The sequence below is a fragment of the Sciurus carolinensis genome, chromosome 5 (assembly GCF_902686445.1).
Source record: "Sciurus carolinensis chromosome 5, mSciCar1.2, whole genome shotgun sequence".
In the NCBI taxonomy this organism is placed as follows: Eukaryota; Metazoa; Chordata; class Mammalia; order Rodentia; family Sciuridae; genus Sciurus; species Sciurus carolinensis.
Window position 1 is genome coordinate 8,668,410 of NC_062217.1, and position 27,943 is coordinate 8,696,352.

Sequence of the window (27,943 nt, forward strand, 5' to 3'; positions counted from 1 at the left end):
GTTCTTGATAATAGCCATTCCAATTGGAGTAAGATGAAATCTTAGAGTTGTTTTAATTTGTGTTTCTCTAATTACTAGAGATGTTGAACACTTTTTCATGTATTATTAATTACCTGTGTGTCTTCTTCTATAAAGTGTCTGTTCAGTTCCTTGGCCCATTTATTGATTGTGTTCTTTGTATTTTTGTTGTAAAGTTTTGTAAGTTCTTTAAAAATTTTGGAGATAAGTACTCTATCTGAAGTGGGCCTGGAAAAGATTTTCTCCACTCTGTAGGCTCTCTCTTCACATTCTTGATCATATCCTTTGCTGAGAAAAAGTTTTTTAGTTTGAGTCCATCCCATTTATTGATTCTTGCTTTGATTTCTTGTGCTTTGGGAGTCTTATTGAGGAAGTCTGATCCTAAGTCAACATGATGAAGATTTGGGCCTACTCTGTCTTCTGTTAGGTGCAGGGTCTCTAGTCTAATTCCTATGTCTTTGATTCATTTTGAGTTTAGTTTTGTGCAGGGTGAAAGATAGAGGTTTAATTTCATTTTACTGCATATGGATTTCCAGTTTTTCCAGCACCATTTGTTGAACAGACTATCTTTTCTCCATTGTATGTTTTTGGCTCCTTTGTCTAGTATGAGGTGACTGTATTTATGTGGTTTTTGTCTCTGTGTCGTCTATTCTGTACCATTGGTCTGCCTATCTATTTTGGTGCCAATATCATACTGTTTTTGTTACTGTTGCTCTGTAATATAGTTTAATGTCTGGTATTGTGATACCTCCTGTTTCACTTTTTCTATTCAGGATTGTTTTGGCTATTTGAGGTCTCTTATTCTTCCAGATGAAGTTCATGATTGCTTTCTCTATTTCTGTGAGGAATGTCATTGGGATTTTAATTGGAATTGCATTGAATCTGTATATGCCTTTGGTAAAATGACCATTTTGACAATGTTAATTCTGCCTATACAAGAACATGGGAGATCTTTCCATCTTTGAAGGTTTTCTTCAATTTCTTTCTTTAATGTTCTGTAGTTTTCATTGTAGAGGTCTTTCACCTCTTTCGTTAGATTAATTCCCAATATTTTATTTATTTATTTATTTGTGGCTACTGTGAATGGAGTGGTTTTCCTAATTTCTCTTTCAGAGGATTCATCACTTATGACTAGAAATGCATTAGATTTACATGTATTGATTTTATATCCTACTACTTTGCTGAATTCATTTATTAGTTCTAGAAGTTTTCTAGTGGAGTTTTTTGGATCTTCTAAATATAGGATCATGTCATCAGCAAATAGTGACAGCTTTAGTACTTCTTTTCCTATTTGTATTCCTTTAATTTCTTTGGTCTGTCTAATTGCTCTGGCAAGTGTTTCAAGGACGATGTTGAATAGAAGTGGTGAAAGAGGGCATCCCTGTCTTCTTCCAGTTTTTAGAGGAAATGCTTTCACTTTTTCTCCATTGAGAATGATGTTGGCTGTGGGCTTAGCATAGACAGCCTTTACAATGTTGAGGTATGTTTCTACTATTCCTATTTTTTCTATTCTTTTAAGCATGAAGGGGGTGCTGTATTTTATCAAATGCTTTCTCAGCATCAATTGAAAAAAATCATGTGATTCTTAACTTTAAGTCTATTGATGTGGTGAATTACATTTATTGATTTCTGGATGTTGAACCAACTTTGCATCCCTGGGCTAAACCCCACTTGATCATGGTGCACTATCTTTTTAATATATTTTTGTATGCGATTTGCCAGTATTTTGTCAAGGATTTTTGCATCTATGTTCATCAAGCATATTGGTCTAAAGTTTTCTTTCTTTGATGTGTCTTTGTCTGGTTTTGGTACCAGAGTGATTCTAGTCTCATGGAATGAATTTGGAAGGGTTCTTCCTTTTCTATTTCCGAAATACTTCAAGGAGTATTGGTATCAGTACTTCTTTAAAGGTCTTGTAGAATTCGGCTGAGAATCCATTTGGTCCTGGGCTTTTCTTGGTTGGTAGGTTTTTGATGGCTTTTTCTATTTCAGTGCTTGAAATTGATCTGTTTAGATTGTGTACGTCTTCCTGATTCAGTTTGGGAGGATCATCATATGTCTCTAAAAATTTGTCAATGTCTTCGATTTTTTTTCTATTTTGTTGGAGTATATATTTTCAAAGTAGCTTCTATTATGTTATGTATTTCAATGGTGTCTGTCATAATCTTTCCTTTTTCGTCATGATTTCTAGTAATTTGAGTTTTTTCTCTCCTTCTCTTCATTAGTGTGGCTAGGGATTTATCAATTTTGTTTACTTTTTCAAAGAATCAATTTTTTGCTTTGTCAATTTTTTTGAATTGTTTCTCTTATTTCAATTTCATTGATTTCAGCTCTGATTTTAATTATTTCCTGTCTTCTACTATTTTTGGTGTTGATTTGTTCTTTTTCTAGGGCTTTGAGGTGTAATGTTAGGTCATTTAGTTGTTGACTTTTTATTTTTTTAATGTATGAGCTCAATGCAATGAACTTTCCTCTTATTACTGCTTTCATAGTGTCCCAGAGATTTTGATATGTTGTGTCATTATTCTCATTTACCTCTAAGAATTTTTTAATTTCTTCCCTGATGTATTCTGTTTTCATTGCATCATTCAGTAGCATATTATTTAGTCTCCAGGTACATGAGTAGCTTTTGTTTGTTATTTTATCATTCATTTCTAATTGCATTCCATTATGGTCTGATAGGATACAGGGTACGATCTCTATTTTTTTGTATTTACTAATGGCTTTTTTGTGGCATAGCATATGGTCTATTTTGGAGAAGGATCCATGTGCTCCTGAGAAGAAAGTATATTCACTCTATGATGGATGAAATACTCTGTATATGTCCATTAAGTTTGTATCATTGATTGTATTATTTAGTTCTATAGTTTCTTTGTTCAGTTTTTGTTTCCAGGATCTATCCAGTGGTGAGAGTGGTGTGTTAAAGTCCCCCACTATTAATGTGTTTTGGTCTATTTGATTCTAAAAATTGAGAAGGGTTTGTTCGATATACATGGATGCTCCATTGTTTGGGGCATAAATATTTAAAATTGTTATATCTTGCTGTTTTATGCTTCCCTTAAGCAGTATGAAATGTCCTTCTTTATCCCTTCTGACTAACTTAGGTTTGAGAATGGAGACCCCTGCTTTTTCACTGGGTCCATGTGCATGGTATGTTTTTTCCCTATCCTTTCACCTTTAGTCTGTGGATGTCTTTTTCTATGAGATGAGTCTCTCATCTCATATTGTTGGGTCTTTCTTTTTAATCCAATCTGCTAGTCTATGTCTTTTTATTATTGAATTTAGACCATTGACATTCAAGGTTATTATTGAGATATGATTTGTATTCCTGCTCATTTTGACTTATTTTTGGTTTTTTACTTGTCCTTTGATTGGCTTTTCCTTTAGTTAGTTCCTCCCTTTGCTGACTTGTATTGTTGTTTTTCACTTCCTCCTCACGAAATATTTTGCTGAGAATGCTCTGTAGGGCAGGATTTCTATTTGTAAATTCTTTTAACTTTTGTTTGTCACGGAAAGATTTTATTTCATTGTCAAATCTGAAGGTTAGTTTTGCTGGGTATAGTATTCTTGGTTGGCATTCATGTTCTTTCAGAGATTGAAATATATTGCTCCAGGTCTTTCTTGCTTTAGTGTCTGGGCTGAAAAATCTGCTAATATCTGTATTGGTTTCCCCTTATATGTAATCTGACGCTTTTCTCTAGCAGCCTTTAAAATCCTATCTTTATTTTGTATTTGAGGTATTTTCATTATAATGTGTCTTGGTGTGGATCTGTTGTAGTTTTGTGCACTTGGTGTTCTTTAAGTCTCTTGTACTTGATTTTCCATTTCAATTTTCAGGCTTGGGAAATTTTCTGATATTATCTCGCTGAACAGGTTGTTCATGCCTTTGGTTTGTATCTCTGTGCCTTCCTCAATCCCAATAATTCTTAAATTCAGTCTTTTCATGATATCCCATAATTCTTGGAGGTTCCATTCATGACTTCTTAACATCTTCTCAGTTTGTCCAATTTTATTTTCAAGATTAAATATTTTGTCTTCACTGTCTGAGATTCTGTCTTCCACGAGGTCTGTTCTGTTGGTGATGGTTTCTATTGAGTTTTTAATTTAGTTTATTGTTTCTTTCATCTCAAGTATTTCTGTTTGGTTTTTTTTCAGAATCTCTATCTCTTTATTGAAGTGTTCTTTTGCTTCTTGTGTTTGTTCTTTTAATTGTCTCCTGGAATGGTCAGGCATTGCCTGCATTTGCTCTCTATCTCATCTTTTGCTTCACAGATCATTTTAATCATGCAGATTCTAAACTCTTTTTCTGTCATTTCTACTGCCATGCTGTCATTGGAGTCTATCACAATAGCATCTTGGTTTGTAAGGGACACTTTCTTCCCCTGTTTTTTCATAATGTTTCTGTATATTCTCCTCTAGCAGTAAAGAGATACTGAAGTTTGCCCCCTGCAGGGTTATTATGACCCTGCAGTTTTCCACTACCTCTCCTTTGAAGGGGAGATCAATACCAATAGCTCCCAATACAAAGAAAATGTAGCCCTGAACCAGATAAGCCCTATAAAGACTTTAACATTTTTAAAATAAACAGGATCACTTCAATTACTATTTACAATATTTCTAGTTGTGAACAAGAGGATGGGGAAGGGTGTAGGATGTAAGTGAGTAAATAGAAGTACTTGTCAAAGGGCCTCTAGTCTCTGTAGGTGTCTCAGGAAGGGAGCTGCCCTTCCAAGGATGATGGCCACGCCCTCAGGAATAACTCAAATTGCCTGCACCAGCCTCCAAAGAAGCTGGGGAGCCCCAGCTAGGGTGCGCTGAGTCAGCACGGAGGCAGGTACAGTGTCCCTCAGCAGTATTGGGGCAGATGGGCAGGCAGGCTCAGCTACCGGACTCTGACCTCCGTGGGGGGTGGGAGGAACAGGTTCAGCACCGGTTCGACCTCTGTGTCTCCAGGCAGTTTTGAGAGGAATCAACGAGAAACTACTCAAGAAGCTGCAGTAAGCCTGAGGCCAAAGAGGGGTAAGAGAGAAGAGCTGAGAGGGAGCCTCTGGTCACTTAGCAAAAGTGAATCTCAATCACACAGTGACTCTGACTGGCGAGATGGGAAGAAGAGAGGGGACGGCTTACACAATCAGAATGGAGGAAAGCTGAATGTACCATGGGGCATGGAACATCCACCACAGGGGCTTCCATGCCAGGTGTGGAGCTGGGCCATGGTCTAACCAAGTGCACTCAGGAAGAGCATGTACTCCTTCCTTTGCTCGGCATGTGTTTCTTTCCTTACACTTTTCTGGTACCAAATATCATACTAAATAAGAGTAACTTCCCTGAATAGCTCATGGGAGTGATATTATGTCCCTTAAGACGTATGTGCTGATGTTCTGTCACTCAATACCTCTGGATGTCCTTACTGGGAAACAGGGTCTTTGCAGGTGACCAAGCTGGGATGAGATCTTTGAGAGGGACCCTAATGCAATATGGTTGTGTCCTTATAAAAGGGGGGCATTTGGACAAAGACAGAAAGCCATGTGGAAATGAAAGCAGAGATCAGGACCACAGTTCTACAAGCCAAAGAATGACAAAGATTGCCAGTAAAGCCCCAGAAACTCAGAGAGGATCCTGGATCAGGTGACTCCTCACACCCTCAGAAGGAAACCACCCTGCTAACTTTGACCTTGGATTTCTGGACTCCAAAACTGGTAGACCATAAACTTCTGTTGTTGAAGCTACACATTTTGTGGTATTTTGTTAAAGTGATGATAAATAAGTCAACAAATGAATGACAGTAGACCCCCTAGGTTGTAAGGAGTGAACAGAGTACCAGGATCTGACACGGGAGCAGGGGAACTTGTTTAAACAGGGTCATCAGGAAAGGCTTCTCTGAGGAATTATATTTGAAGAAGACTTAAATGAAGTAAGGGAATTAATGCCCCTAAGATCAAATGGGAAAGTATTCTGGGCAAAGCAGCAGCAAGAACAAAATCCTGAGGGAGAAATGAGCTCATTTTATCCAGGAACAGTGAGAACACCAAAAATGACTGGCACAAGAACCGGAAGATCAGATGGACTGGAATAGGCTCTTTAAGGCCTTTGACAATTCAGTGGTTAGGATTTTATTCTGTGTGGTGGGAACACATTGGGGCACCAGAGTAGAGGTTGGCATAATCTAGTGATTTTAGTTTTTGTTATGTTCAACTGACTTTCCATTACTATAAGAAATAACTGAGATGATCAAGTTACAAAGAGGAAAGGTTTATTTGGGCTCATAGTTTTAAGGGTTTCAATCCATGATCAGCTGACTGTGTTGCTTTGGGGCCAGTGGCGAAGCAGCACAGCGTGGTAGGAGAACCTTGTGGAGCAGAACCTTTCATCTGATGACTGGGAGGGAAAAGAGAAAGAAGGAGGGGGTCAGGTTCCATCATTCTCTCTGAGGGTCTCCTGTGCCCTCCCCTTAAAGTTCCCATCACCTCCCATTGGGGCCAAATGGGAACCTAGTCTTTAACACATGAACTTTGGGGAACATTCAAGATTCAACTATAACATGTTGTTTTGTTTATTTTCGTTTGTGAAGATGGCTTCTTGGAGAAGAGACTTTGGTGGAGGGAGGCTGACGGCTGAGACCACAGACACTGATGGCATGGGAGGGGGAAGCAGGGCGGGGCCTGGGGATGCAATGGTGGAGGGCCTGGAGGAGGGGGCAGAAGCTGCGGAGGAGCTGGCCCAAGACGGAAAATTGGTCATGACACCAGCGCCATCTGGTGGAGACGCTGCTCCAGGTAGAAAACTGGAGCCATGAGGAAGGTGAGTTGCATTTCTCAGGAAGTTCCTGCTAAATAGACCAGCTCAGAGCCAACAGCGGAGCTGCTGCTGAACTAACTGGCATGGTCAGCCTTCAGTCGATGGGAAGAAGACGTTCTGTGATACAGGTGTTAAAGTCTCTTTTCCTTTGCTGCCAGCCCCTGAGGAGTTTGTCAGAGGAAGTGACCTAGGGCCAGGGGCATGGGCTAAACAAGAACAAATGTTCTGCACAGTCCCTCAGCTCACTGGCCTTAAGAAAGCAAGACACTGGGAGGGTGTCAAGGAGTGTTTGATTCCAACCCTATGCCAGAATGACCGGACACCAAGGTGCCATCCAGGTGGCTTCTGCAGAAGCCCATCTCTTTGGCTTCATGTGGCACCTTCCTGCTGTCCTCACATGGTCTTCCTGTGTGTGCCACATGCAGATCTCCCTGGTGGCACTTGGTAGGTTCAGCTTTCCTCTTCCTATGGGGACACCACCATAATGGCTTCCTTCTGACTCAAGTGCCTCTACATCCTCAACTCCAAATACAGTTACATTCTGAGGTACTAGAAGTGAGAGTTTCAATAAATGAAATTTATGGGGACACAATCAATCTGTAACATATGATTTTCATAAATTCACAGGAAATACTTAGATGATTAGCATGAAATTCACAACAGATAAGCAACATTCAGCTTTTACTAGAACATATTAATAACAAAAGCTCCCAAGAACTCAGTGGCTTACACAAAGTCTGAGCAGCTGTGGTTCTGTTGCCTGTCTTCTCATTCCAGGAATAGATAAAGGAGAAACTTTGAGCTTGAATTTGCCATTCCCATGGAAATGAGAAAGAGTAGATAAAAAGATTTTCTGCTTGAGGGTGGAATCCCCATCCCCACTGCAATTTCCCTGGTTTTACATCCATACTTAACAATCAACTATGCTCCTTCAACAGGAAAACTATGCAGAGTCCATTTCAACAGGTGTGGTGGTAGAAACCCATTACAGGGAAGCAGGAAGCAATCAACTGAGAGCAAAATGCAGTCTACCACCAGCTAGGTCACTGCTTTCCAGAAAGGTTGTAGCCACTCAGCTTCCAAACATAACCCAAGATTGTGAGTAACATTACGTTTCTTCAAGTTGGCAAGAGACAACACAGCGTGGGCAAAACACATGACTTAGTTTTCCCTTTTAAGATTACCTATTATGAATGAACCAGAAAGCAAACAAAGGTTGCTTTCTATCAAAAGAACTCCATGGAAGGTTTATCATGGAGCTTAATGATTGTAAACATTTAGAAAGTGTTTAATTGTTAATAAGAAGACATAAGATAGTTAAAACAGCCAACACTTGTTAAATAATGAAAACAAGCTGCCATCGCCACCTGTCTCCTGGCCTTTCTCGCCACTCTGGACACCATCCTCTTCTGCACGCTGCCTCAATCTCTCAGGACTGCTCAGGCACAGAGTCACTGCTTGCCTTCTCTAGACCAGGACAGATCTCTTTCCCGGGTATGTTCTTATCAACTGTTTTGTCTTGTTTTGACTTTGTATTGAAGCGTGGCTCACTGTGACTCCATTCAGTCTCTTCTCTTCTGTATTAGACAATGACTGTCCTGACCTCTGACACCATAGGTGAGCTTGACATACTTGTGTATGTTCTTCGTGTCTGGTTTCTCTCACTCATCACTAGATTTGTGGTAATAGAGCATTCACATAATTGATGTATGAGATCCTGGATGTGAATATACCAAAATGTGTTTAGCCCTCTACCCTAGGAGGACATTTGAATAGCTTCCGCTTTGGAGTTCTTACAAATGGAGCTTCCGTGAACATTCTAGTTCAGGTATTCAGGGAACTTCACTTATAGATTTCCTTCTTTACCTAGGACTGGAATGACCAGGACATAAGTCATGTGAACATTTAGATTTAATTTTGTTCCAAAGTGGTTGTACCATCCTCCATATCTTCAAATAAAGCTTCACATTCATTCATTCAAGTCTTAATAGTTTCAGAACATTTTCAAAAGAAGACAACCAAGAATCCAGTTCTTCTAAACCCAAGCCTGAAGGTGTTTTCCTCAGGTCAGTTCTGATCCTTCTATCTGCCCATTCTCTCCCCAGAGCTACACTGTCTTCTCCTTTAACTCCTGGTCAGTGGTTCATAACTTTTTCTCCCCAGGGTAATTTTTTTTGTTTGTTTCAGAGAGGGTTAGTGGAGACTCCAAATGACTCTAAATATGGAATTTCTGAGTTCCATAGATTGATCTGTCAGAAGGAACTGGAAAAAGAGGGAAGGAGATCATTTCAGCACGGGAATGTGTTCAACAGAATCAGTCAAATCTCAGATGGCTGTTGATCTGAATAGAGCCATCCCTGATAAAATGCCACCAAAAGTGAAAAGCTCATCCTTTGTCATGTGAACTGCAGGGCAAACATGCTGGCAAGCTGGTGACCCTGCTTCTCCTAACCATACGTGGGAGCCAAGGGGAAGCCTCAGAAGCCACAGTAAATGGCAGCCTTCCATGTCTTCACCGGTGAGGCCCCATAAGGAATCTGCTGCTGGTTTCTCTAGGAACACCTGCATGTGAGGCCAGAGTACTGAGGAGACAGAACAGCCAAGTGAGAAAGGCAATAGGAAGCCAAACCCCAGCCTCCAGACTGCCCCCGCAGGTGTGCATCTGCTCCTCCATTCTGTGTCACAGACATGGAGAGCAATTTTTACATATTTAGATATTTTCCATGCCTGGATTTGAATGTAGCTGAAGTTAAGGGTAGTAATTAATTGTGAATCACTCCAATACTTGAATAGAAGGCCTCTCGAGTCTAAATGTGCAAATTTATGTAAAAACAATGTGAAAATTAGAAATGCATTGGCACATTTTTTTAACCAGAACTGTAGCACTCTGTCTAGTCAAACAGACTGCTCATTTGCAAGTTGTCTATATGCAAAGCATTCTGCCCTCGGGAGCCTAAAATCTCCTTTAGCAAGTCATCTGAAATTTGAGAAGAGCTTCATTCTGAACCAGCTTTCTGCTCTCTTCAAGTCCTCTCTTCCGTTTCCAGCAGAGTGGACAAAAAGACTAAGAAGAGACTGCCCCTGGCCAGCCCAGACCAAACAGGGCCCGAACCAGGAGGTCCACCCTGGTCTACCACCAGACTTCAAGAGAGCGTGTCTGACTGGGCCTGTCTTGACCCTCTGTATCAGTCTTCCACCGTAGCCTTTCCAACTTAAGAGCAATTTCAAAGTCCAAATGCGTCCTTACATTCTCTTTGCAGACAAGACATGGGGAAGTAGGGAGGGTTTTTGCTTTTAGGTCCCAGGCTACCTTTCTGGTTTTCAGTAATGTTTGAAGTTTACCGAGAGCAAGGCAGGAAGTCAGAAAACATGAACACTGTACACAGTCCACTTCACCCAGCCCAGGGGGAAAGAGAGCTGTCAGGGACAGGTGCTAAGGTGCAACGGCAGGAGGAGCACTCGGCTCACCTTGCCCTTGGAGGGCTGGCACCTGCAAAGATGTGAGCCAGAGGTCAGTCCCAGGAGATGCTTAGAGAGGCCATCAGGGCAGTGCCAAGTCACTGCACACCCAGAAGTGGGAGGAGAGGCCTCTTTGGGAATTACCTAGCTAATCATTTAGTGCTGGGAGAGGCAGTGGAAGGAGACAGGAGGAGCTCCCAGGAACTGGCAGGCAGCCAACTGATTCTGATTCTGGAAGTGGGTGGGGGTGGGGCTTGGCAGAGCTACTGGCAGCCCACCTGTGCCAGAAAAGACAGACCATGAGTGTGAAAGCTGAAGAGGGGCACTCCTGAGACAGGAGCTGCGTCAACAGGGAGTGGGAATGGTCGCCACCCTCCAAAGAAGTGGCTCGGGTTTTCCACGCAGCTCAATTCCAAGTTAAAGGGGCACCATCCACAGGCTCCCAGCATCTGAGATGCCTGGCTCTGCTTAGCCCTCTGCATGGTGGCACCTGCAGGACCACAGCTCATGGTGAAAAGGCCGATCTTCCCATGCTGAGCTGTCCAGTTGTGACCTGTCCTCACCAGCTCAGGTCCTACTGCTGTCCAACTGCTATGAAGACCTGGACATTCATAATGTGGTCCCCAGATCAGCACTGTCACCATCAACTCACTCCAGGCTTCTAAAACCAGAAGCTGCATCTTAACAGCCTGGGACTCCTGAGCAGCACATTGAGACACTCCATTCTGAGACCTGGCTCTGAATCTCCACTAAGCCAAACCAACCTTTAGCTGCCGAGAGCCAAGAGGCTGAGTTCCACTATTTTCCAATTACCAGCTGGGTAACCTTGCAGAAAGCATTTCACCTCTTCACCCCTCAGGTCCTCATCTGGAAAACGGGGGGTGGGGGGGGCTAATCGTACTTAATTTAAGATGATTGAATTGAACGATAAATTAGAATTTGACCTACCAATTGAGAATCGTGTGGCAATATTCAATTTTATTCCTGTGCTGTTTCCTGACTCAATAATTGAGTTATAAACATCTGAGAACAGGACAATCTCTCCTCAACCATTTTTTTCTCTTTTTGTCTCCGTTATATACCTAAATACAGTGTTCTGCCCATAATGAGGGTGACTATTTGACATTTACAACAATCAATCTCCCTGAGGATCCCTCCCTGACAAAAAAAAAAATTTAATTTCAATTCCTGATTCTTAAGCACAAAGAGATACTGTCACTTTGACCTAATCCTCTGAGGTTCATCCCTCTAAATAATTGTATTGTCTCTATCTATAAAGCACTTTGTTACTATGGCAACACATGCATAATTACATGTGTAGGTAATTGAGGGTGGCTCTGCCAGCTAGACTCCTTCCCACCAGAAAACACCCTGTCTTCCCAAAAGTGATTCTCCCATAGGTTTGTGTCAAGGCCCTAGAAGTTTCTCAAACTTATATATACTTTATGCAAATTACAATTTAATATAAGTAAGCAGAAAATTGGAAATCTGGGTTCTGTTTCAGTCTAGAAATTAATTTGCAAGATAACGTGGCACAGGACACTTGGCTTTTCCAAGCCCAGTCCACCCTATTTTAAAGGGAGGTAAGGAAACAACACGCTTTCCTACCCCTCAACCCCTACAATGTCCTACAACATTCAGAGATTTTAATTGTCACTTAGCTGAAATTATTCAACAAACCTTCCATGCATTAAACATTAACACAGTCATTTCTATGTGGCACAGTTCATTATCATGCCAATAAATGATTAATTATAACATTCTGTCTGGGCCAGTAATTTTGCTGGACTTTTATGATTCATTATTTGTGCTATGTTGTAATGCTACTCTCGAAACTGACATTCTAACATTTATTGTTTTTTATTGCTTCTCTAAGGTGGCTTTTGAAAGAGACACCAAGGGCCACACACATGTCTAGAAAGGGTTTAAAAGTTTGATGTGAAGTAAGCATTGCTTCATTCATCTTGGCTGGCAGTAGGACAAGGGACCGTGCTCCTGTGGTCTGGCCATTGGGACAGCAAACCCAGAGATGAGTAATTCCACGGTCTGCTTAGCCAACGCAACCGTTTGTGAAGGCACATCCTGTGTGGTACCTGAGAGCAACTTCAATGCCATCCTCAGCCTGATCGTGAGCACCGTGCTGACCGTGCTCTTGGCCTTGGTGATGTTCTCCATGGGATGCAACGTGGAAATCGGGAAGTTTCTGGGCCACTTGAAGCGGCCGTGGGGCATCTTTATTGGCTTCCTCTGTCAGTTTGGAATCATGCCCCTCACGGGATTCGTCCTGTCGCTGTCCTTTGGCATCCTCCCTGTGCAGGCCGTGGTGGTGCTCATCATGGGCTGCTGCCCGGGAGGAACGGCCTCCAACATCCTCGCCTACTGGGTTGATGGTGACATGGACCTAAGGTAAGACGTCTCTCTTCCAGCTTCTGCAGCCTTCTTGGGATAACTTTTTTCGAAGTCCATGGCATTTTGAATGTCAGCCCAAACTGCCATTTTGAGGCCAAACTAAGGAATTAAGCATGAGCAAAAAAATGCATTCCTGTGCATCTGCTGCAGCTGTGTGGCTGTTTGAATTTGGGACTTACAGTCAATTGTGCTTTTTTTTTAATTTTTTTTTTTTATTTTTACAGACTGCATTTTGATTCATTGTACACAAATGGGAACCTCTTTTCATTTCTCTGGTTGTGCACGATGTAGATTCACACCATTCGTGTAATCATACATGTGCATGGGGCAATGACGTCTGTCTCATTCCACCATCTTTCATACCCCCCCCATTTCCTTCTACATAATCTAACTGTGCTTTTAACGCTAACTCATTAACAGCAAGTTGCATAATTGCTTATTATCTCTGGGAAAAGAATCAAAGTTTTTCAAAAGCGAAATCTTGCCCAAGTCAGAAGTCATAGCTGAGAAAGTTTGTTTTGTTGGTATCAGAAAAAGACAAAAAACACTTTCTTTGTGGTGGCAAGGAACTCTGAGGGCAGATATAAAATCAAACTGTTCATTAAACTTTAGGATCTTTGGTAAGATGATAGTCAACTCCACCAAACCACCAGTTCTTTGGGCAGACTCTTGGTATTAAACCTAAAGAAGAATCTATAAATTTGTTTTACTTCTTCTGACACTGAAAACATATATGCACAAAATCAAAAATAACCCTACGGCAGTCTTTTTAAAAATCATGCTTAACTTACTATACAATAAACAGAAAATGGTTTCTCTGCTTCCCACAGAGTAATCTAAATTGTAATGTTTGTCCAATTCGTCATGTGCCAGTCTGAACTAGCACCAAGAGGGAAAAAGCCTAATAGAAATAAGAAGAAGCATTAATGGGACTAGACCAAGAATTTTAATATGGGAAATTGAATAGACAAATGTCTTTTTCCTTACCTCACATTCCTCATTTCCTGTGAAAGATATGCATTTCTGAAAACCATCCAGGTGTTAATGCAGCATGTGCTTATTAAATACCACCCCGCAGGCAGTCAGCTCTGTTAATCCCCGACTAGTCCACGCAAAGGAGAGACTCTCCGAGTGAGGAAATGTAAGGCTGAATGGAAGGAGCGCCCTCTGAGCAATTGCAAACCTGCCATCGCACCTCGACTCCAGAAGCCTCAGAAAAGTCTCACACACCGCATGCCCTCTGTGACTCTTTCACCTAAGGAAACGCAGTATCTGCCTCACCACAGTTTTTTTTAAGGAAAGCCCCTGAAGGAGCACAGGCTGGCAGGCACTGTGCAGGCCTAGCTCACCTGGGAACAACAGCACAGCAAGGGGTGTCCTAGACTTGGATTAGGTTTGCCTAGACGGCAGAGATGAGAATTCTAAAAGCTAGCACCTACTCCACAGAAGGGAGTGAGCGGGAGCTTCCACCGCCATGTCATTGTCACCTTTAAGCCACACTGGCTTCCCGCTCAACAGCACAGCTTGCACCTCGGTGCAAGACCACTCACGAAACCTCTCCTAAAACAGAAGTGCTTGCCTCTGGGAACCCCCTCTCCTCTGCAAGCTCAATGTAAACCAAACCTAAAAGCTCCAAATTCCACAGGTGTTGTTTTAAAAGAAACGTTTATTCTCTAGAACAGGAGATGACTAAATAATCCTATCTGCTTCGTGTTACAATCCCCATACATTATTTTTTTTCATAAATCAATTAAAAACTACAATATGAAATCTTGCAGAAACCCTCCAACTGGATCAGTGTATAGGACACCTTCTTCAAGTTGGGGTGAGCCTTGGATGGAGCACGTGGCACAGAAATTTTCTATTTCAATTATATAAACTGTGCACTTCATGAATTCCCCCTTGTGATACAAAGTACCCATAATACCACCCACTGTCCAGTCTGAGTCCACCTGTATAGCAGCCCACCTAGACATTTTAGCACAGCAGGTAATAGTGTTTCGCACAAAGGACCCTCAGCACTAAGAAAATGGTAGCTCTGCTACCAGGTAAGAAGATGGAATCTTGAATTACATACGTGAGGAGGAAATGTTCAAAGATTTCTCTTTTTTTATTTAATTATTTTTTTTATTTTTACAGACTGCAGTTTGATTCATTGTACACAAATGGGGCACATCTTTTCCTTTCTATGGTTGTGCACGATGTAGGTTCATAACATTCATGTAACCATACATGTGCATAGGGGAATGATGTCTGTCTCATTCCACCGTTTATCATGCCCCTGCCCCCTCCTCCCTCTCATTTCCCTCTAAATAATCTAAAGTTCCTTCATTCTTCTCTCACCGCCCCCTCCCCAACCCTCAGGGAAAATATTCAACCTTTGAGTTTTGGGGATTGCCTTACTTCACTTAGCGTGATATTCTCCAATTCCATCCATTATTTCTGCAAATGCCATAATATTATCTTCTTTATGGCTGAATAATATTCTATTGTGTATATATACCACAGTTTATTTATCCATTCATATGTTGAAGGACTATATTCAACATCTCTAATAATTAGAGAAATGCAAATTAAAACTCTAAGATTTCATCTTACTCCAATTAGATTGGCTATTATCAAGAACACAAAAAATAATAGATGTTGGCGTGAATGTAGGGAAAAAGGCGCACTTTTACATTGCTGGTGACTTTGCAAATTGGTGCAGCCACACAGGAAAGCAGTATGGAGGTTCCTCAGAAAACCTGGAATGGAACCACTATTTGACTCAGCTACCCCACTCCTTGGTTTGTACCTGAAAGACTTAAAATTAGCATACTACACTGGCACAGCCACATCAATGTTTATAGCAGCTCAACTCATAATAGCTCGATTGTGGAACCAACCTAGATGCCCTTCAACAGATGAATGGGCAGATATTTCTTTAAATCAAATTGAGAAAGTAAAACACCAACTATTAAGAGCCTTCCAAAACTTTTTATTTCTGTGGAGTATTAAGTAACTGTCAAACCTCATGATATCGTACTTAGACTATCCTACCCACCATTTATATCTCCAGTTTTGTACTCTTAGAACTTCCCTCCCTTTTCTACCTGCCAATCATGACTGTCACACTACAGGTACCTTCTCCATTGAGCTAATGCACATGGCTAGCAAAGCAATTCCACCTGGATGTGGTTCCCAGGACACAAAACCAAAACTTTTCCCCTTCCTCCTATCTTCTCTTCTGAGATGGGAACCATTGCATTCTACAATCTCTAGAATGATTGACGGGTAGATAGACAGATAGACACATGCAGACATAGACAGTCATCTGTGCTCACTGAAGCACAGCAAGTGGTGTTTCAGCTTCTTCCTTGATTACCCCCAGCCTGCAAAGTTGTCATTTGTGAATGTTCGGTGCACACATAATTTCTGCCTAAATTGCAACTATATTACAGCATCATATGCTCAAAATCTGTCAGGGAGCAATGAAGGTGACCTTTTGAGTGGTGGCCTAGACCCACAGATCAGGGACCCAAGTGTGCCACCTCCTTAATGTTTGCTTTACCACCAGATATGGGTAAATGCCTTATCTCTCCACCTTTCGCGAAGGCCTTAGCCACACCGGCCAGGATTTCTCCTTACTCCCCTTCCTTGGTTTCTTTGGAGAACCCATTCTGCACCCTTTCCTTGGTTTCCCCAGTTCCTTCAGAGCCACCTATTCACTACACTCCGTATTCTCTAGATCTCTTACTTTATAGCTTTGGCTATCTGTGGTCAAATACTGTTCCATTTTTCACCTTCCAGTTTAGTTGCTCAAGATCCCCAAGTTCCCCAACCCTCTGGCTTATCCCAAGTTCAAAGGGAGCCCTCTGTTTCAGCTCCATAGAGACCCATGTCCTCTCTACTCCGGTGGAACTAACCTAACACCATTTGACCCTTCTCTCTCTCCTCCCCCAAAGCAACCAAGCTTTGCTTCTCTCACGTGGCATTGTTTTTATTTCGCGAGCTAATGTTTATTAGACACTATTTTGTTCCATGAACAGTGCTAAGTACTCAAAACGCATTGGCATGCTGGATCCTTCAGAAGATTCTGAGGTCGGCACTATTATTCCCTGTGTTTGGCAGAGATCCCGTGGCGTTCCTCCAGTTTCTAGCAACACCTACATTCTCTTCTTCTGACCCTTCCACTTGGCGTTCTGATTCCAATACGACGACAATCCTTTGCATTCCTTGCTACTGGTTTTGCTGAATCCCTGAGTATTCACTGAATTCTCACATTGACTCCTTCATGCCTGTGCACATCAAACTTCCCCCTGGCAGTGAATAGAAGTAAGGCCAGGAATTAAAGTCAAAAGCTTTTTTATTTTTCTATACATTAATATTTTCTTTCATTCCAATATAAGTTCATGGTATTATTTCTATTTTTGATACCCACACACTTTATAGAATTCACATTATTCATGAAAAAGAATTTTCTTTTGCTGATTTATCCCCCCACTTTGCACATTAAAATTCGCAGTCTGTGAATTGTTTCATTATCATTTTGAGAGGCTTGACTTTGTTCTTGTTATTGGGTAGAGATCATCATATTACAGTCACCTATTCTCTTGTACCTCTGTGACATCATACTGTGAAAACTGCTCACTAAATTTAAACCATTGTCTCTCCAATTCCTATCTTGTCCCTCCTCATGGTCTTTAAGAAATATCTCTTGAAGGATACTCACCAAATTATATTGTTAAATTGTGTGCACGTGTGAATACATAACACAGATCTCACTATTACATATGATTATAATGTAGCAATAAAAATAAAAGACATTTTCAAAAAATAGTAACTGCTCTCATGGGCTGGGATGTCTGTCAGTGGTCAAGCACTTGCCAAGCATGTGCTCAATGCTACCTCTGTCCAGGGAAGTCTTTCAGAGAAAGTGCTCTTAGTTTCCTGATTCTATTTGTAGTGGAACATAAAATATTTGCATTTAAAAATAACACTATCTGGCTCTCACTAATGGTATCCTAAGAACTGGACACCATTGGTAACAGCAATCACAATCTACATTTGAGATAAGGAATCTGGCAAAAAGAAGTCAAGTCAACTGTCCAGAGTCACTCACTGAATGGCACTGCGGCCAGGGTCCAGAGGCTGTTGGGTCCTGACAACCGGACGTAGTCTCCCATCCACAGCAAAAATAAGAGAAAACAATACAGACAAGGAAAATGAATTGATCACAGTTCAGCTAATCTTCCCCCTTTCTACAAAAACATTACAATTTATAAAAACAAAAGCCAGGAAATATACATATGTTCCTATGCTGTGCTAGCCATAGATAGAATTCTGCTCCCTTTGGTGCCCTCCTGGGCTAGGTTAACAGCTCTCCAGTTTGCATCCTCAGCATGAGGAAGCTGGGACAGGGAAAATACATGTGACCAGGAAATAGGAAAGGAAAAATTATATTGGGTGACTTTCAGTCTCAAAGGGACCCCGTAACTGCTCTGCGTTCTTCCCACCATGCAGTGTGCGCCGCCCTAAGAGCCCAGGCATGGAATCGTTCTGCCCCACAGGCAGAGAATGTGCACAGGGCACTTTTGAAGGGAACCAGGAAGCACCGCTATCCCAAAATCTCTCTTCCATCCACTGTCACAGTGCTGAAAACAGCACCATTTGATATTGATTCCTCCATGCACATCATAAACCAAAATCCAATTATGCAGTCTGTCCCCCTTACAAAAACAGACGTGCTTTAAGCAGGAATAACACCAGACCCCCATTCTTCTGAATGCAGATTTGGTAAGTTGTCATTGGCTTAGTCCTCAGAATCCAGGCCGACCTGGCCTGCAGGCACATTTTGTTTTGTTTTAACTGTCAGTTTCCTCTTCTCCGTTTTGGCAATAATTTGAGTGCTTGATAGAGAGGCAATGAGACCTCCTCCCCTTGGCTCAGGTGTTCTCCTCCAAGGCCCAGGAAGGCCCAGCTCATACCAGCACAGACAGAGGCAAAGACCCCCATCATCCTGTAGTCCTGGCTGATATGAATGCATTTGCTGTTGTCTGAAGAGTTTCAGGCTCCTTGTACCTTATTTAATAATTGATTTAAGCATTGAATAACTGCTATGATTCTTGAGAACAAACAGGGAGGGAAGGAGAGTTGAAGGTGAAGTAGAGACACCAGATATGGGTGGTGGCGCCCCAGGCCAGGTTCTGCAGAAACCCTGACATGTGTGTGCTTCTGCCCATTGTACCCGGTAATGTCACTGGCTGAGTCAGTTTCTTGCAAGATTTTCAAGTCATGAATTGAAAATGAAACAGCCTGTCCCCTAGAAAACCCAGATGGACATCTCAATGTGCTCACTTCCTTACAGCGTCAGCATGACCACGTGTTCCACACTGCTCGCCCTGGGAATGATGCCCCTGTGCCTCTTCATCTACACCAAGATGTGGGTGGACTCTGGGACCATTGTCATTCCCTATGACAGCATAGGTAAGTCACTCCTCTGGGAGATTGTGTTCGATATCAACCTCGAATGGCCCGTTTATTCCTGACTCAGATCTCAGACAGGCTCCAGCTCAGTCACTGTTCACCTCTTAGAGTAGCAGCAGTTTGGGCCTAATTAGAATTTCCTTATAAAGTCACCCCAAAGTTTGGGTGAGAATTGGCAGGATGCAAATTCTAAAGCTTGACCCAATAGGAGGACCTGAGTTTCTGTTAATTCAAATAACCAGGGAGAGGGGCCAACAGAGGAACCCCCCTCCAGCAGTCTACTGAGGGGGCTTCGGCTGCTGGCCCCTGCGGGGCCTCCAGCTTTTCCTAAAGTGGAGAGTGAGTTGTTCATAGCAGTGGGCGATCGCACCCAGATCTCAGGAAACTCACGTGACGCTCTCGGATGGAGCCCTGAGGAGCGGCAGCACAGGACACTCGGAGACGAAGTCCACAGGAGCAGCTCTGGACTGGGCACCACATCCTGATGCACCGTGGATGTGACGGCACAGTCTGGATTCCTGGCCGGCAAGTCACACTTGCTAGTAATGACCGTCTCCTTTCATTTCAACGTTTAGATGCTCCTCTCTGTTTGTGGGAGGACGGAGGAGGGTGGGAGATGGAGTGTTCGCTTAACACAGGGACAGGGTCACGGCAGGACAAGAGAGCTGGCCTGTGGGAAGCCAGCCTTCTCTAGAACTGTGTAAGGAAGGTGCCACGGAAGGGCGCCAGGGCCTGGGTGCCGACCTCCAGGCTGGCTGCTTGCTCAGCGGCCTCCTCTCCAGCCATTCCGGGAAACAGGGGTCTTTCTGGGGACCTGCCTCCCAAAGGTGTGGGTCTCCCATGGAGGGGAGCAGAAAACAAGCAGCGACTCCCTGGGGTGTTTGTAGGAGGGAGTCCTGTCGGGAGGGGAGCTAAACCCACACTCCCCTCCGGTCTGAGGTGTGCTGTTCCCGTGGTCGGACCTGATTCAAGCTATATCCAACCAAACTGGAAGAAACCTCGTGAGCACCTATGGGGAGGATGGATATTGTGACATTTTCCTGCAGTCTCTTTTCTCTCCCACTTTGACCATAAATATTAGATTCAAAAACCAAAAGAAAAGCAGTCCTCCTTGATACACCCTATTCAGCGTAGGCTTTCTCTGTACAAGCTCCTCCTATTGACCCAGGGGAACTGCATCATATCAGACATCGTCTCCTGAATCCAGCCTTAGAGTGGCCCTCCTGCTGCTAACCCTGGGCTGCTCCTCCATGAACAGGTTTCTTAGAGTTAAAGAATGCAGTTCATTTGAAAGGCCTCTCAAAGAACCTGCTTGATTGATAACTGAGGAATTTTGATTACCTGTTATTCACTGCTTAAGAAAAGAACTTAAACCTGAAATATTCTCCTCTTGATATTCATTTCCTTCTGGAAAATACCTATGGGAATGTTGGGTAATTCTAACTACCATGCAAATGGCTTACACCCTGGTCCTTTAATGGGAATAAACTTCGAAAGGAGGAGAAAATGAGATATACACCAGCACTTCAGTGGTGGTGGAAGTCATCACAAAAGAAGTTAAAGAAGAAAAGAGGAAAGGAAAGAAAAACAAAGATGAGTTTGAAACACAGAGCTATCAGCTCTGTTTATTCACAGTGTTTGCTCAGCCCCATTCTCCAACCTACTCTTTTTTGCTGTTGGTTTTTCTAGTTTTTTAATGATTAAAAAAAAAAAAAATGAGCTGACAGTCTCGAGAGATGCTATCATCGCTTTATAAATGAGGCTGTTGCATCTCAGGGCAATTGTTTAATTTGCCCAAGATTACTAAGGAGCTGGAAGGGCCCCTGGCTGACTTCCCAGCCTGCTCTGGGGGCTGGTTCTGCAAGCTCCAGGATCCAGGAAACTCTGCTGGGCCCCCTCAGGTGATGGCACCTGGAGGGGAGGAACCTTTTCACTGCTGGACACAAAGAAAACACCCGGGTGAGCTGCTGCCCCCATGCCTGGGGGTGAGTCTTGTACCAGAACCACACTGTCACCTAATTCTCACCAGCACAGTGAGCAGACAGTTCTCCCCATTCCACACAGGGCAACACCCTGCACAGAGGGCCGAGTGACTCGAGCAGTTTCCAGTTTGTGAACGGTTCAGTGCCAAGTCCACCTGGCTGCCACTTCCTCCGCGGGAATCCCTTCACTCTCGTCTATTCTCACTTTCTGTTCCTGCCTCCCATACCTACTGAGTAAATTCCACTGAAGCGAGCCCACGGTTTCAGTGGCAGGGTGCAGGCAGATGCTTCTTATCTACACAGACATCTTAGAGAGAGCCCGGGTGTGGCAGGAGCTGACCTGGGAGAGAAGAGCAGCATCCCCTAGCCCCCTGGGGAGTAAAGGCCTCTCCAGCAGAGCCACACCGCGGGTTTGAGGAGGGCAACTTCAAATCCCTGGAAAACTTCAGCTGGCCTCCTCTGGTCAGGAGAGGCAGAGTGTTCTGCCCTGGATCCTGGCCAGTCATCCTGCTTGCCCGTTTCTCTGGCCTTGGGCTGCCCCACAGAGAATCAGGACTCCAAGAAAGAGGTGCCAAGTAGATGCCGCCTGTTAAAAGTATAACACCCAAACCTAACCTGAAATTCTTTCCAACTTAAGCCACCGCAATACAAACAAGCTGTGTCAAGGTAATTTTAATTTAAGGCCTACAGACTTCACAACATATAGGGAGTAGTCCAGAGATTCAAGAAAGGAAGTCTCCTTACCCCAACCCCCAACATATAGGATGCAAGTACACACAAAGGGGATTCTCCTGGGCCTGCCTCAGGACTCTTGCCCATGTCCCTCGTTCCACCTTTCTCCTTACTTTCTCCTACCCATCCTTCCTCCCAGTTCTTGGTTTCCTTAGCCATTCTCTAATTTTGCTGAGTATTTTCTGGGCAAATGTAATTGTTGACCCTTATATATTCACGAGTGCTAGAAGGCTGACAAGAACATTGCTTTTTCATCATTATTTTATTTATTTTAAGTTAATAGGATAGTACTGGAATCCAGGATCTGTTTTCCAGTCCTTAGTCATTTATCCCAACACTAGGCCACATCCACTCTCAAAATTTCATGATTTGATTCCACTTTCTCATACTGTTTGGAAAGGAGATTTGAAAAAGAAACAGCCCACAGGAAGTTAGCAGTTGTGGTACTATATTATATAAAGGCAGCTATTTGACAAATGAGTGTTAAACAATATGGAAAAACAAACCATAAGTCACAAGAACAGCAGTAAATTTAACATCGAGAGATTCAAGTGTGACTCTTTCACCTGCCTGGGTTAGCGTGTTGCTGCAAAGGACTCTAATTACAGAGATGTCGGCAAATATATTACCTCATGGAAAATTTAAAGTATGTTCTTCCAACCATTCTCTCACTGTAGTGTGGGTGTGAATAACTGAAGTTGGTTTTATCCAGAAGTCATTAGTCTTTAGAATGCCTGGAGATCTTGAGCAAATTTTGAATATTTTCTTCTATTTCTCTTATTTCTACAACCATCAAGTAACACAGAGAAGTTAAATAGCATCTATGAACACCACGAGAACACCACAGGGGCACGTGCACACACACACACACACACACACACACACACAAACTATGGCAAGATAATTTTCCTAAAATATAACGATCCGATAGACTAAGGAAGACACAATTCTGACAAATTGAAATAAAAGGATATTGGCAATATAAGGAACCCTGAAAAATCAACCCAGGATTTATATGACCAATATTATAATACTCTTAATTGTCAACCAGTAATATGAAATTATCTCCTGGAGTGGATAAAAGATGTGTGTGTGTGTGTGTGTGTGTGTGTGTGTGTGTACACACACATGTGTGATTCTGCATTCCATTTTGTGGGTTCAAGAAACACTACCTGCATCATATTTGGGCTGCTTACATGTTGTTTCCTGTGTGGTATGTTCTGTTGATCCAACTCCTCTTCTGTCATCTGCAGGGACTTCTTTGGTGGCTCTTGTCATTCCTGTTTCCATTGGAATGTTTGTTAATCACAAATGGCCTGCAATAGCGAAGGTCATACTTAAAGTAAGTACCCATGCTACAGGCTGTGCAGTTAGGTGCTCCACCTGAGACCTGGAATGAAGGAATGGTTCCATCCACTGAGTTGTTTTGTCCTCCTTGTTCAACTACCTCTAGGGCCTGAAGTTACTATCCACTATCCATACAGTCTCCTTTCCCAGAACACCCTTCTTGTTCCCATCCACAGGGTCAACATCTATCCATCCTTTGAGACACTGGTTCAAACCTTGCCTCTTGATTTTACACTACCCAGTGCCCGCAGTGCATTGCTGTTGTCTCTGTCATGGGAGTTTTGTTACAAATATACCTCAACAACTATCTTAGGAATTAGAACAAATTCTTCCAAAGTCTGTAACTGTATGACCAATTCAGTACCTGCCAATTTGTAGGTGTTCGTATACACACACACAGATTTGCAGTATATATATATATTGATCATTCATTCCCTTTCATCACCAGCTATGTGATATTTAGCTTATATGAATACAGCTACAAATGCTATAGAGAGATTCTGCTGCATGGGGGACAAAGTAAACTAGTTGAAATTCCTTGCATCTCTACAGAAAAAAAGTTAAGATTTCCAAATATGTTCAGATGTAAAAAGGAGAAAGCAATAGCAACAGTGGCTTATGTCTGTAAATGCATTGTTTAAATTATAGAGTTTTATATTCATTTTTTATTACATAACCATCATAAAAGGTGGCCGGAGCAAGTTTTTATTCCTAAGTACATATGAAGAAATGAAGATTCAGAAAGGTTCACGATCGACCCAAGAAGACGAACTGGGAGGAGCTGTATCTGGAAGCCAGGTCTTCCAGGCTCCTGCTGTGGTGGATTCTCTTCCACGCTGGCAGATAATTGGCAAGCTAGAAAACCCTCTTCAGGCCCTTTGAGCATGCATGCTGTGCGTCCTGCTCCTTCCTTAAAGATCAGAACGCAGGGCATGCCCCAGTGCTTCCCGTGGGCTGAGTGGCTGTCCAGCTCCATCACCCCAGGGGCAGGCATCTTCTTGACGGTCATCCTCAATGTGCCCTGACAGGACCGCCGGGTTCCGTGTGCCTCTCTTCCAGGTCGGGTCCATCGCCGGTGCCATCCTCATCGTGGTCCTCGCTGTGGTGGGAGGAATACTCTACCAGAGTGCCTGGATCATCGAACCCAGGCTGTGGATTATAGGGACCATATTTCCTATAGCTGGCTACAGCCTGGGATTTTTTCTGGCTAGAATCGCTGGTCAGCCCTGGTACAGGTACGGTGTTTTGGTGTTTTGGACTGGGAATTTCCATCTGTAAGAGCTGCGCTGTGGTTTGCTAAGACTGCCATAACAAAGGGTCACAAACTGAGCAACGTAAGCAACAGAAATTCATGGCCCTGCATTTTTTGGAGACTGGAAGTGAGAAGGAAGGCATTATGGGTTGATTTTTTTCCTGAGGGCTACAAGGAAAGGAGAGACCTCTGTCCTTGGCTGGGACACGCCCATGATCTCCTCTGTGTCACTTCATCTTCCCTCTGTGTATATCTGATTAGGGCAACCCCAACGACCTCATCGTAACTAATTAGAACTGCATTGACCTTATTTCCACACAAGGTCACATTCCGATATGCCAGGGTTAGTGCTTCCACATACAAATTTGATGGGGGAACATAATCAACCCATAACAGCAGTAAATACTAATAAGTTCAAATTCCTTCACACTTAATCACTTTCACCCATTTCTATGTTGTTCTAAATAGACTCATTCATTCCTAAGTTACTCGAGTCCCCAAAAAGCAAATACTGACTGCCTTTATTTTTATTACTTTATTTAATTTTATTTATATTTGCTCAAATTCTTCTGGACCATTCCCTATCCAGCGCAGATCAGGCTCTTCCACTGCTACATATTCTTATTCTCCAAGAAGAGTGACTTTAACAGAAATGATGCATTTGGTCCTGTAATGCTCCTGGGTCACCCACCCCCACACCAGCAAAGGGTGAGCATCATGCAAAGGTGCTGAATAGCAGAAAAGGTTTCACATTTATGAATGAGTACTAAGTAAAAACATCTCCTCCCCTCCTAGTTCATCTAAATCAGCGGACAGGGAGAAAAGCAGGCGTAGGAAGCGGTGCACTCTGAGGTCGGGGGAGCTGAACAGTGGGCAGTAAGGAGGGGCAGTGTTTGAGGTGGGCAGTCTGGGCTTACGTGGGCCCCACCACTCACCACCCGCAGGACCTCGGGCCAGGCATGTTTCCTCTGAGTTTTCTTATTTATGGAACGGGGGCAATAATTTCTACCTTGCAGGGTTTTGATCAGGCTTTAATCACAGCAGATTTAACAATAAACAATTGTAGCAAATACTGTACCTTGAATATTTTCTGCATCCTGCTCTGGGCTGTATGTCTTTACCAGGGACATAATTGAAAAGGGTGAATGAACTGTCTTTGCCATTTATGGAACACTATTCTAAATGAGTCTGTTCTTCAACCCATGATACGTTACATAAGTGTACATTTATTTATACCATATGCAATAGATCATTGTTTATATGACATGCTATATTGATATACTTATTCAATATACGGTTATGAAAATGCATACATGAACTATGTACACCCAAATCAGAGACCACACATGCAGTCTACACGCCCGTTGTCATTATATCTGCTTTTAAGGTCACACAACAACAGCCGAACAGAGCAAGAACTAAAGTGCCTGTCCTCCCAACCTCCCCGCAGGTGCCGCACGGTTGCTTTGGAAACGGGGATGCAGAACACGCAGCTGTGCTCCACGATCGTGCAGCTCTCCTTCACCCCCGAGGAGCTGAACCTCGTGTTCACCTTCCCGCTCATCTACAGCGTTTTCCAGCTCCTTTTTGCGGCAATATTATTAGGAAGTAAGCAACAGCACCAATTGGACTTCTTTGTGACATTCCTCCTGGAGAAACCGTCGCTAACATGGTCATTTTTAAAATTCCCCGTTCCTGGCAATGAATTGTACAAGTAAATGAGAGGGACAGCCCAAGACTTCCTGGCAGCAATACTTTTATGAAAAGGATTAAAGGGAGATTATTTTTAAGTCAAAAGTAACGGAAGCCAATTCTCTCCATGAGTTTCTTTTCTTTAGTGATTAGGGAAAGCGTTAACCTGTTAGGACCATTTTACTGTGTGCCTTTCTAAATGCTTCCAAAGGACTCAGAACTTGTTGATTTTCCCCCAGACTACATCTTAATATGCTTTGCAAATATAGGATATGCATCAGAAAATATGCAAAGGGCATTTATCAGGCAACAACCTGAGATACAACAATAAGGCAGGCATGCGTGTCATCTAAATACTCTCATAATTGAAGCAAGTTAAGCAAAAATGTCTTTAATTATCAGGGCAGTTAGCAGCCAGCCTGATTCTTAATTTTACTCCCCTATAACATACATTTCCATCCTGACCCACTGGCCTTCACCCAGTTGAAACTTTTCCCTGCATTTTACTTTCCAAGGACTAATGATATTTAATCTCTATTTTTAAGTTCTTTTTTAAAAAATATATCAGCTGCTTTTTAAAGTTTCATGGTATTTTTAATGGGACATATTAGGCGCTTGACAAAAATAACGTGCATATTAAGCTATGAAACGTCTGGAGACAGTTTGGCTTTGTTTTCCCGCGTAGCTCCGACTTCCAGCCTCCTCTGCACTCCGGACTTGCTATGGTTCTCCAAGCAGGGGCTTTTCTTCTAGAATAGGACTCATGAGATCCCTGAAAACGTTGCCCTCATTTAACTCTGATTCAAGGGATGCAGGTCCACAGCCTCATAACCTTGTTTTCTTGTGTAATAGTCTTGTTTCGTTGCATCAAGTCCTACCCAGTTTGGCACATGGTGAGATTGGTCACATAATCAGTGATGTCCACTAGACGAGGCAGAGAACGTGGGCTGGTCCACAGTAAAACCAAAGGCACGAGGTGAATGAAGAGTCCAAGAGAGATTAAGCACATGGACTAAAGGAGCCAGGGAACAGCGTGCTGGCGTTGTCTGGTGCCTTCCTGGTTTCATCCTTAGGCAGGGCAATAAGGAAGACATCTTTATGACGTCTGTACAATGCTGAAAACATATTTGATGAATTAGAGCTTAAATATTTTTTTGAAACAAAGAGAGGAAGGAAAGGAAAAAGGATGGACCACACACAGGACTGAAATCCTGAAGAAGTCATGGGGTTGCCCTGAGCGAATATTCCTGAAGTTTCGAGCTCAGTCTTCCTCAGGTGTGGCCATCCCCCTTGCCGTGAGGGGTTGGGTAGTGAGACTGCATTCTCTTAGCAGTCTCCATTCTCCAGAAAATGTGAACTGCTTTGTGAGTCGGGATTATAATCACTGTCCCAAGTAACTTTGCCGCTTATCATCATGAAATGTACTTAGCCTCCTGTGTATTGTTTTCCAGTTTATGTCGCATACAAGAAATACTGCGGGAAAAACAATGCAGAGTTTTCTGAGCAAAATGATAACAAAACGGAACCTGAGTCATCATTTCATGCCATGAATGGAGGATTTCAACCAGATGACAAGTAGACACCAAGTGGACAGCAACAAGAAATACTAAATATCCTTAAACTACAACTGTATAGAATTATTTGGCTTGATGGGATAGTTGTTAGGAAAAAGTTAAAGTGAACATTTAAATTTCAATCGAACCTATGTAATAGCTTTGGTACAAAGTGATTGGTGGTCCAATTCTTCCCTGTGACAAATATTGTTTCATATACATGTAGTTCCATTTAC

The 27,943-nt window shown here is 42.7% G+C and overlaps 1 protein-coding gene across 1 annotated transcript; it reads left to right on the forward strand.

The window, feature by feature from the left end:
• Nucleotides 1-12,298: 12,298 nt before the first annotated feature.
• Slc10a2 (solute carrier family 10 member 2) lies at nucleotides 12,299-27,733 on the forward strand. The gene is made up of 6 exons (XM_047554485.1): nucleotides 12,299-12,681; nucleotides 19,031-19,149; nucleotides 23,117-23,205; nucleotides 24,270-24,445; nucleotides 25,913-26,070; nucleotides 27,606-27,733. Exons 1-6 carry the CDS (start codon nucleotides 12,305-12,307, stop codon nucleotides 27,731-27,733), a joined length of 1,047 nt encoding a protein of 348 aa, XP_047410441.1. The 5' UTR covers nucleotides 12,299-12,304.
• Nucleotides 27,734-27,943: the final 210 nt, after the last annotated feature.